This window comes from Protomyctophum bolini (genome assembly GCF_963924005.1).
Source record: "Protomyctophum bolini genome assembly, chromosome: 11".
Taxonomy (NCBI): domain Eukaryota; kingdom Metazoa; phylum Chordata; class Actinopteri; order Myctophiformes; family Myctophidae; genus Protomyctophum; species Protomyctophum bolini.
In genome coordinates this window covers 31989439-32001256 of record NC_137872.1, presented here as the reverse complement: position 1 = coordinate 32001256, position 11818 = coordinate 31989439, and the positions used below count along the sequence as shown (strand labels likewise).

General features: G+C 43.9%; 1 protein-coding gene across 9 annotated transcripts in view; it reads left to right on the top strand.

Annotated features, from left to right (window-relative positions):
* Positions 1 to 11818, top strand: part of gpatch8 (G patch domain containing 8) — a 32854-nt gene that overhangs the window by 15548 nt on the left and 5488 nt on the right. For 4 of the 9 annotated variants that reach the window (XM_080777037.1, XM_080777040.1, XM_080777039.1 and 1 more), the window contains 4 exons: positions 8758 to 8825; positions 9398 to 9484; positions 10558 to 10701; positions 11217 to 11347. In XM_080777037.1, the coding sequence (XP_080633163.1) occupies positions 8758 to 8825; positions 9398 to 9484; positions 10558 to 10701; positions 11217 to 11347 (430 nt within the window). The other 5 variants (XM_080777044.1, XM_080777041.1, XM_080777042.1 and 2 more) reach the window with 3 other exon arrangements.

Sequence of the window (11818 nt, the reverse complement as noted above, 5' to 3'; positions counted from 1 at the left end):
AAGTACAAACAGTGCCAGAAAGAGTCGGAGAGGGGACAGAGAGACCCAGTTTCTCTGCGGAACAGTGCGTCATTTTTGGTGATGTTGTTTGAGTAGCTCCTTAAACTAGTTATATAAACATGGTAAATATTCCAGAAGGTTGATTCGCAGGTCTTCTTTCTCTTCAGGCGAAAACTGTCCATTGTTTGGTTTTTACATCTGTGTGAGAGCACTGTGTAGGTGTTTGCAGAGACGGCTGCATACGCTCGCATTGGTTAAATGTTATAGATTCTGAAATGTTTTTAGTAGTAGTAGAATCACCTGCAGTGGGGTAATTCTGGCGTAATTGGACGGGGCTTTAGACCGGAAGGCAGCGGTAACAATATATATATTTAAATAAATGGAGGCCTTATTGGCCGCTGCAGTTTGTTTGAGCCATGTTTATCGACGTGAGGGCGGAAGTGTGGAAGCCTTGCCTGTCACTCAAGTGACTACTGGCCAATCACAGCACGTCTTTTCTGGGACTTGCCAGAGCCAGAAGTTAACGTCCGCTCTGTGACCCACGCAGAAGCTTCTGTGATGCACTATTGCCCTTGCAATAGTTGTCTGGCTACGTGAGACTAGTGAAGCAAGCACCGACGCGGAAGCTTCCCCTCACTTTTGCAGATAGCCGAAGGAGGCGTCTACCGTTCTATGTCTATGGCGGTAACTATGTTAGATTTACTGGAGAAGGTGGTGATTGGCAGGCTCTGTGTGGTTTTTGCATTGATTGGTGCAGATTGCAGAACAGAACTGCATTTGTTTGGGCGGGTCTTATCTCCAGTGGTGGAGAAAGGACTCAGATTTTGTACTTAACTAAAAGTATAAATACGGCAGTCAGTTTAATACTTTTGTACAAAAGTATTGGTATAAAAATGTACTTAAAAGTACCAAAAGTAGAAAGTACTCATTGTGCAGAATGACCAGTTTCAAAAGATTTCAAATATGTAGTGGAGTAGAAGTAAAACCACTGACATTTGGAAATACTCCAGTAAAAGTACCCCAAAACTGTACAGCACTTGAGTCAATAAATGTACTTGGTTGGTTACTCTCCAGTGCCACTGCTTCGCTCACCATCACTTCATTAGCACCGCCCCATTTGGCTCTGACTCAGGGCTCATTGGCTGAGTGGAGGTGCCACCGCCCCATTTGGCTGTGACTCAGGGCTCATTGGCTGAGTGGAGGTGCCACCGCCCCATTTGGCTGTGACTCAGGCCCATTGGCTGTGTGGAGGTGGTGGCGTGGAGAACCATGGCACGTCTCCATGGAACTCCTGCCTGTTACATTCTTCTTCCTTCTCCACCCTCCCCATTTTATTTCCTGTCCCCTTCAACCCCCTCCCATGCCTCCTCTCCTCGTTCTATTTCCTGCTCTCTTTAGGTGCTCGGTTCTCAGTTTAGCGGCCCCCCTGCTCTGTCACCTCTGAATGATGTCACCTTTGGCAGCCTGCTGAGGTCATCATGTAATGTCATTATAAGAATTGGTTAAGTTTTCATGGAATTGACAGTATGTGGTCTAGTCTACCCCCCCCCTCCCCCAACCCCTTTGTATCATGTGGGATTCTACCCCAACCTTCAAACCTCCAGACAGACACTACATTTTATAATTTAATCAGCTCGTACAGTCGTGAATCATCCCTGTTGCTGCCCCCCCCCCCCCCCCCCCCCCCCCCACACACACACACACACACACACACACACACACACACACACACACACACACAACCAGCAATAACATCTGTTCTCAATTTAAGGGATGATGAAGTCTACACTTTCTCTCACTCTCACACACACACACACACACACACACACACACGTGTACACATGCACACACAGTCGCTAGACAATCTGTTTGTTATCCAAACACCACTTCAGTGTCTCTAGGAAGGAGCTGAAGTCTAACTGGGTCGTGTCTGCTCACTAATGTGTGTGTGTGTGTGTGTGTGTGTGTGTGTGTAACACACACACAGTTGCCTAGAATTTTCCTTACATTCTCACCATTGGAGAGGGTCTCCCTAAGGAAGGACAAAACAAGACGTAATGGGGAATACATCACTTTACCGTAGCTTTGTCTTACCACTGGTGGTGGTAGGTTTTGTAGGCAATCTAGACTTGAATATCTCACTTTACCAGTTAAGTTGAGGGAAACCTGTCACTCAGGTATTTCGCTCACCTCTCTGACAATACATTGTTCAGCTTCCTTTCCTCTGGTCTACAATTCTACCCCATGTCAGTTGTATACAACAAGGGTCCTGCACAGTGATGAATGTAGCATAGCATTGAAATATGAACCGCGTGTACTGGTGAGAGTCACAGGCCTGCAGAATGTCGGGCCTGTTTTGGAAGGGACATTTTGTCTTTTGTTCTTCAGTGCCGATGCCCTGGCCTTGTGGACATACTGTATATGGCATTAATTCCCCCATATCAGTCAAGCATGCTGCTTCGTTCTGGGCAGGGTGACAAGTTGTGTGTGTGTATAAGGAAATCAGGTATACAACAGTAGCTCTGGGTAGTGTCTCTGGTGGTTTGTCCTCTGAAACATCTCAAAGTCCACTCTGATGTGTGCTTTTGTGTGGGGGAGAGCGCGAGCAAGATGAGACTAACTACAGTAGGCCTCTTGTTTCCGATGGTGCTGCACCATTTTGGCTTGTTTTTAGTTGTTTCTAGGGCGCTGGGATCACAGGTGTGTGTGGTTTGTATGAGTGTGCTGCTCTGTTCTTAGATGACGTCCTGCGATGTGGTGCATGTCCAGTTGTCCAGTTGTGTAGGGAACTAGTGATCCTGTGTTTCAAACCAGCTGCGATGTGGTGCATGTCCAGTTGTGTAGGGAACTAGTGATCCTGTGTTTCAAACCAGCAAGTGTGCTCACATTTTTTGGTAATCTGCTTAGTCGGGGCCAGACTCGAAGCACAATCATGCCATTTCGTCACGTGTGTGTGGGATAATGGTCCAGTTTATTACAATAATCTTCCTTTGCTTTCTCTCCTTCCTGTCGGACAGAGAAGGTTTATTTGAATTTTGAATTCATCAGCAATGTGTTGTCCCCTATTTAAGTTTTCACTGTATTGACTTTGTTCTTATTCTTCTTTTTTGTTCTTTTGCCCCTTTTATAGGTAAGGTTTGTTGGATTCCCTCTGTATGTCAGTATGTGCGCGCGCGTGTGTTTGTGTGTGGGTGTGTTTCTTTCTCCCACTCTGCGATTGACCTCAATGTAACACCCCCTCCCCCCTTTTTACAGTGTACTGTAGGCTAATGGCCTCTCGGCTTCTTCCTTTTCGCTTCATAAATCACTAAACCCTTATTTCAATGCGCTCAAGTGCAAAACGCTTCGATTTGAACAAAGAACAAAAATCCATTTGAAATCAAGGTAGATTTAGTAAAGCCATGATTCCATCACATCCCATTAGAATCATCAGCTCCACACGTCGTCTTAGATTTTTGTTTTTTTGTTTTTCTCTCTGTGAGTGTCCGTGGCTGCTATCGGGGTTTCTGATTGGCTGTAACCACGGCTCAGACTTTGAATGGCTTGCAGAGTAGACAAGTTTCCCCCCACCCCCCACCTTCTGCCTGTTTTGCCTGTATCTACCTCCAAACCTGTGAAACTTGTGTGTATGTATGTATGTGTGTGTGTGTGGTTGTAACGTGGGACTGAAATGTGCGTGTGTGTGTTTGTCACTGACGGGGCCGTAAAAGTCAACTTACAGGGAAAACCTCACGCCACCCCTCCGTACCCAAAACATCTCAGTCCCCATGGTTACACACTCCCATCCTCCCCTGGTCCTTTTGCACAGCATGCTTGTCCCAGAGGTGAACTCCTGCCTGCCTCAACCGTGTCATACTCATCTGGGGCTTTAAGCAGTGTTGGAGGCCCTTATGACGCTAAGGCACTGGTTCCCAAACACTGGCTGCGGACAATTATTTATTTTTATTTTTATATAATTTCAAAACCTTTTCCAAAAACATTTCCCCAAAAAAGATAAACCTTTCATGAATTAATAATAAAATCCAATGCTTTTTTTTCCAGTAATGTTATGAAGAAATCTAAGAAATTCCATAAATTAGAACAAATATTTAAAGATTCACTTCACCCCCTTTTGCAACCAGATCTTGTTTTAATGATAGTCTATTTGGGAGACAAACACTTTCCTGGGGGTTTTATGTGGGTAATATATGTATATATGTGTTTTCAAATTGTCCATGATGTCATGGACGCTGGGCTCACTTACTTCCTGGACTACATCAAGGACTGTCTAAAGAGGACGAGACGCGAAGACCGTGCGGGCGACGCCATGTTGCTCCATGGTGCTCCATGGAAGGAAAGAAACATCCGCAGTTAAGACCAGGAAGTTGTACATGTACAACTTCCTGGCCTCAACTGCACATGTTTCTTTACTTCCGTGTAGCAACATGGCGTCGCCCGCACGGTCTTCGCGTCTCGTCCTCTTTAGACGGTCCTTGGACTTGTCTCAGTAAGACGAGGAGCAGTGCACCAAAGCATTATGGGAATTGTAGTCCAGGAATGAAGTGAGCCCACCCTGAAATACTAAAATATCTAAAAACACATATTACCCACAAAAACACGGGTCCCGGGATGAATATGTAATTTCTGTTTTGGGGTCACGGGCTGAAACGTTTGGGAACCACTGCGCTTTGGGGAATTCATTGACAAGAAACACTTCCAAATGAACACACGGAACACCAACAGTTTCACGTTTATGCAGTCATTCATTCACACAGCGATGTATAACCAACTCTCTAAGCACTGCTCAAAGCCTGACCGGCCCTTTTTCCTCAGGTATTTCTATGTATGTGTTCACTACCCCCAGGGGTAAGCATATATCCTGACAAAATGAAGCTTGCTGGCTGTGGGCTAGTGAGGAAATGAAATTGATCTTGGAAGATCTGCTAACCAGTCTGACAAGCGTCTGTGAGGCAAAAAAAAAAGGCTTGTAGGGGAGAATGGTTGTTGTGTCAAGTGGCATCTGTCGTCGGCAGGGTCCAGATGATTGATTTGCATGTTTAAAACTAAAGCATGATCAATTATCTGTACCAGATGCTCGTGTACATACTATAGAAATGGTATTATAGCGTAACATTCAAGTTATTAAACAGTAAGTGCATTTGCCATGTTTTTTTTCTTCTTCGAGAAATGTTTTTTTTTTTTTTTAAATAGTCAAACCCTCACCCAAAACACAACTGAGTTTTGGTTTTTTTAATTGAACGTGGCCATCACTAAGTTTGCACCTTGAAAAGGTGACTGCGATGTGTTCACTCTGCAATCCTGCCTCTGCGAAGCAAGAGGCAGATGAAGGTAGGCTAGACGCCTGGGGACAGATAGACAGACAGACAGACAGACAGACAGACAGACAGACGGGTGAAGTGGTGAGAGGGAATCCCTGTAAGCGTCTAGGCCAGAGTGAATACTAGGAGAGGGAGGGGGGTGGGGGGGGGGGGGCCTCTCTGATGGCCCCTTCTAATGAACCCTCTACACCCAAAGCCCCCCCATCCTACCCCCCCCCCCCCCCCATCCTACCTACATCCTACTCCAAAACCCCACCCTTACCCTTCTCTATGTGCCTCAATCTTCCTGCTTAACCAATTGGTGTTTCTTTTTTACAGTGATTTGATCCTGCCCATGTTGTGCCGATGGTAAACTTAGTGGTAAATGTTATTTTTTCCCCCCCAATTGAAAATTTATTTTGTTTTTTTACTATGATTTTATATCTGTTTTAGTTTCTCCCATTCTCTTATTTTGTTTGATTTATTTCATTTGTTGTTCTCCCGTCATCAGAGCACCACCTGCTACATAGGCTTCCTCTCTCTGTATTAGTCCTCATGCTGCTGCTTGGATATTATCATACATATACATTACTATTACAACATTCAGCCATTTTGTTTGTTTTCAGTTTTTTCTTTATTTTTTCTTCCTCTTATACCTTGTGATTCACACCCTGTGATTTAGATTGCACTTGTTTTTTTGTCCAGTCCCTTTCTTTTCCACTGGAATGGGTAATGCTGAAAGTATTGTCACTGTGTTTTTTCTTATTTTTATTTAAAGATGGTGATAGTTTGGGATGACTGTAATTGTTTTTTTATTGATTATTTAATTCCAGGCCCGGTCCTGTGACTCATCCCCTGTTGGTTCACGGTGGAAAAAAAAAAAGTCCACTTGTGTGAACAATGCAGTGTTCTGTCCGTGGGCCGGCAAAGTAGACTCCTCTTTACTGTTGGTGCTCGTCTACAGTTGCTAGGGAAATAGCCCCAAAAACATGTCTAGTACCAGTAGATCTTTACTGTTGGGGCTCCTCTACAGTTGCTAGGGAAATAGCCCCAAAAACATGTCTAGTACCAGTAGATCTTTACTGTTGGGGCTCCTCTACAGTTGCTAGGGAAATAGCCCCCAAAACATGTCTAGTACCAGTAGATCTTTACTGTTGGGGCTCCTCTACAGTTGCTAGGGAAATAGCCCCAAAAACATGTCTAGCCCATTTAGACCCCGAGTTAAAAACATTCACTTTGAAAGAATATATTTTCAAAGATTTGCGCCACATTTTTACGATTTTTCAAAAATGTCAGACCTACAAGCTCGTAGTGCGCCACTCGGTGGCGCGCTATGAGCTTGTAGAGCTGCTATCTTTCAATAGCTAAATTATAACATAATGTTTAAAACACCAAAAGGGGTTTCCGCCCCAAAATGGGCTAGTTGTACCAGTAGGATAGTCTGCAGACAGCAGTATCACACACGGCCATCTTCTCTTCACTCAGACAAGGCTTCTCAGTAATCACACGTCTTTAGATTTCAGGTTACAAAAAAAAAAGCAAGCTATCCAGCGGACAGACACTGCAGTGGGAACGTGAGTCCAGGCAGGCCGTTGGATGATATGACAGCTATAACCTAACAGTCATCATTATGCCATTGGGCTGTGAATGCAAAATTGCACCAGAACAGCACGGGGGGGAAGCTGGCAGTTTTTAACACAAAATTTTCATGCCACGGGCTAGGAATTAACTGGACGCATATTTTTGTTTTGTTTAGGCCTAAATATTCTCTTTTTCGCGCCTAAATCCATTTTATTTTGTCACTTGTCGCCGCCTTATTGGTGCGATTAGTATAATTTTTTTATTAATTGTAAAGATGTTGGCTAATTTATGGCATTAGAGTGCCTGATTCATTTAATCTTTTGCTCAGTGAAAAAGGCCTAATTTTCTTTAATTTATTTAGGACAACATTGGAATAGTAAAAAGTGGACAGCTCTTCAGTTACATTTATACTGTATGTCAAGTTTCACATTGTGGGATCAGTTGGTTCCAAGCCCAGTGCCTTAACTACTATAGAATTTGCTTGCTCTAGATATATTCCATATGCCCAATGGTATAAACCGCCTGTAAAAAGAGATTTTTGGTGTAAATACCAACCTTTTTAGCATGAGTAAAAAAAACTAAAAAAAAAACTGAAACCAAACTTAATTGATAATTGGTATGAATAAGAATAAACGGCGTATCTGGCTGGCAACAGCTGCAGCAGACTAGTTCAAATTCTGTTTTGTGCCTTTTTGTTTTGAGATCCCTTGTCTGTCTGTCCGTCCGTCCGTCTGTCTCTGTCCACCCCCACCCCACCCCTCGTGTAACAGGTAAGTATCCCCATCCCTTGCACTGTCACAATGGCGATTCCTGGCCTGTGACGTCACTCTGCTGTAGTACAGTGCTTGTGTCCTTTTTTACTCTTTCTGCTTCGTTTGGCTGATTATGAGTGGATTAAGCAACTCTGTGTCAATCTCCAAAGTAGTTTTTGATTTTGACTTTTGAAATATTTTTTATTTAATCTTTTCCGTTTCATTCTGTTCTTTTTGTTTGTTTTTTTCCTAAAGTTAATTTCCTTTTCTCGTATAGCTCTTTTCACAGCTTACGTAACACATAGCATAAGCAGACAAGGGGGCGAGAAAAGACAGCCTTTCAGAGCACCCGGCTGTGAGGAGGATAGGGGGACCCTCTGTGTGTGTATGGGGGTGGAGGGGCAGTGGGACAGTGAAAGGGGCTTGTGTGGGTCAGGGTCAGGCGGCATTGGGGCGCTTCAGAGAGGCGATGCGTCACGTCAGACTGTCGTCACGGCTGCTGTCGCAGTGCCTCTCGGTACGGTGCCGCAGCAGCAGCTGTGTCAGCCCCCCCCCCCCCCTCCCTCAGTCCCTCAGGCTGTAGCGTCCTTGATAAACTTGGCATTCTGGTTTAACAGGACTGCAGCAATGAAAAGAGGGGGGAGGTGGGAGAGAAGAGACGAGGGCGATGTTCAACAAAGACAGATTGAAAAGGGCTTTACATACAGCGACGGGCTGGCTTAATAAACTGGATCCCTGTCTCATCCCCTCCTGTCCTCCTGTGCCTCGTCGCTTCTCTCTCCCTCTCCTGACAGAAAAGCACACCTCTGAATGACCCCGATGGTCTGCGCTTGACTTTAGAATAGCTACACAGCCCGTTTTGACCATTTTAAGAATGAGAAAAATTTCCAGTCGGATTCTATAGGAATAGGACAGGGGCGGCCAGACTAGTTGTGCTACCTGGTGGCTGGAGTAAGCTGTGAGAATGGCTGGTGTTTGGTTCACTGTAGCTTTCTGGTCTCTTTGCACTTCAAGGCAAAAAAAATCTCTAACCCCAGCACCCTATGCTCTAAAAGCAGGCTGTCCCCGAAACCAACTCCCCAGTGTCAAAAGCTCACCTCGCCATCTCTCTGTCTCCTCCCCTCTAGGACGCACCGACCCAGTGCCTATCATCCTCAAATATGATGTCATGGGGATGGGACGAATGGAGATGGAGGTGACAAACCTTGCATGTTCATGTTGTTTTGTGGTGTTGTGTGTTATGTGCCGTGTTGTGTTTAGAGCCCAACCTATATATTATTATAGTTTGGATGATATATCAGTCAAGTTACTTGTCTTTTTTTGATCGCATCTGCAATTATGCAGCCGATTTGTCCTTTTAAAACGTTTAAAAAAAATAGCCAACATACTCACCGTCACAACGCATTGCAATGCAACGTGTTGTGAACTTCTAAAACGGCTATTCAAATTATTTGAACAGGGCTTTTAAGTAACAGTGGTTAAACAAAATAGAAGTTCAGTTTGTGTATATTATATATTTTGCGTGTTCATTGTATAATTAAAGCTCCAATGTTTTATATACTGAAGTTCATTATACATATATATTTAATTACAATATTTTATACTTATAGCTATTTGTTTTTCTATTCATGCGTTTGCTTATTAAGTTAAATATGGTTAACTAGAAACTTGGACTATATTTTTGCTCTACGCAAGACGTTATACTGAAGATGCTGACGCTATTCACAGCTAGAACTGACACACAACCTTTGAATGTTTGTGGTACAGCTGGACTATGCAGAGGACGCCACAGAGAAGAGACGGGTCCTCGAGGTGGAGAAGGAGGACACAGAGGAGCTCCGTCAGAAATACAAGGTGAGCCTCCTCCGCTGTGACTCAGGAATGTCCACGTTGACACGTTGCTTCCAGTGCTCGTTGAGGTGGCGGGTTTTTGCTCTCTCTTCCAATCCACTCATCTTCTATCCAGGTTTTTGCTCTCTCTTCCAATCCACTCATCTTCTATCCAGTTATGTCTTATTTTTTTTTGTCAAATATGTTTTTATTGAACAGATAAATTATTACAAACATTATAATATGAAATACTTTTTTTTATGAAACAAAATGAAAGAAAAAATAAAGACAAAAAAGATAAAGAAATCCCTTAACCCATACTGCTCAGTGACATTGCATATCCAGTTATGTCTTAAAAAACATTGTCCTGCGCTTATGACTCACAGTCCCTTGTTGTTTCGATTCTGCAGTGAGTCACTCGTTGCAGTGTTATCATTCTTGGAGAGGATTCGTCCAGTTTTCTCTCTCCTTGCTCTTCTCTTTACTTTTTGTCCCCCCCCCCCACCCTGGTGCAGATCCACATTATTTGATCACTTGATAGAGCGGAGACATCGATGTGATCATATTAAAACGGGGGGGGGGGGGGATCATCCGGATAGTGCGAGACAAATCTTGGTATATTCTCCCCACATTCATTTAGCTAGCAGCTTCAGGCACGTTTTAATGCTGTTAGCGTGCCTCTGTGCCACTCTGTGTGCAACACAGCACTGCCATGTTTGAGGGCTCAAACAGTAGCTTCTTCGAGGCTTTGATCCAGGCCAATAAAACAATGTCATCATGATTGAGAGTTCTCATTTTTACAATAAGGAAGTTCAAAAGTTAATTCTCCACAATCACCGTATTATCAGTAGTTCGGTACGGCTGGAGGAGCTGGCAGCCGCACGCCAACCTGCTGCCGACATCTTGGCCACACCTTGACCAGACCTGTGTGTGTGTGTGTGTGTGTGTGTGTGTGTGTGTGATTCAGTACTGAAAAGGACGATAATTCCCACAATGACATTTATATCACTCCTCGCCAGTCTCAGATTTAACCCACAGAAAGTATTAATTATATTAATAATAATGGATTGATTGTTGCTTCTCTTATTGTGTAACAGGACCAGGTGGATAAGGAAGCAGCCATTGCCAAGGCTCTGGAGGACCTGAGAGCCAATTTCTACTGTGAGCTGTGTGAGAAACAGTACACCAAACACCAGGAGTTTGACAACCACATCAACTCCTACGACCATGCTCACAAGCAGGTGAGGGTGACGCGGCGCTCGTGCCCACACACACACACACATGCAGGTGTACATTCATTTCAGTGCTAAAACTAAGAGATGTTCATGCATTCAGCAGAGCACAATGTACTGCATCTCTGCCAGGCTGGGTGGCACAGTCTAGGACATCTGTCACCCATGACGTATCTATGGTGGTACGACTCCCATGTTTGGGCAAAGTTTCAGCCCGATTCCACCTCCATGGACTTCAATTCTAAAATTGAAGTAACATATTTCAAAAACATAATATATGAGAGGAGATACTTCGGTGCTGATCAGTCCGTCTGTTTGCAAAGACAAAGGGGTGAAAACGTTATCTCCCCTTTTTGGCTTCAGCATGGCAGTGATAAAGATGAGAGTGGCTAAACATTTGTCTGGCCTTTTGTCGTGGCGGTCAGAGATGGTGGCATTTATCTCCTTCTTTCTATTCCTTTAATGTTTTCACTCTTGTTCCATCTCTCTCTTCCTTTGTCTTCTGTTCCCTGTCTGTGCTGCAGAGGCTCAAAGAGCTGAAGCAGAGAGAGTACGCCAGGAATGTGTCTTCGCGTTCCCGGAAAGGCGGCAAGAAGCAAGAGAAGATGATGCGTCGCTTACACGAGTTGGCTGAGCAGAGGAAACAGCAGGACTGGTAAACTAATAATGTTTCATTTAATTCCATTTTTATTTAATTAAAATGTTATATAAGCTTCTAGTGCCCTCTGCTGGTGGAATGTTAGAGCAGATAGTGATAGTACTGCTGACAGCTCTCTGCAGTGTGGTGTTGATATGAAAAGTTGAGGAGGGACTAGTGGACAGGAAAGCTAAAATAAGTCATTTTATGTTTGGTTGCGCTCTGAAAATAGCACATGACTAAAATTTCAGATGACTAAAATGTGACTAAAACGTGACTAAAACGAATTAAAGTTTAAAATCAGCACTGCTATAGTGCCTACAATGGCAGCAGAATAAAACACAACACAAAGAGAATACAAAAACATGAGGTCCCCACTGTTTACAGAACCATCCTATTGGTGGTTTGTTTAATGGGGGGGGACAAAACGCCTACTAAAACGGACCTTTTTGACATTCACATTTCAGAATTAAGTTGTCTTTCATTCCA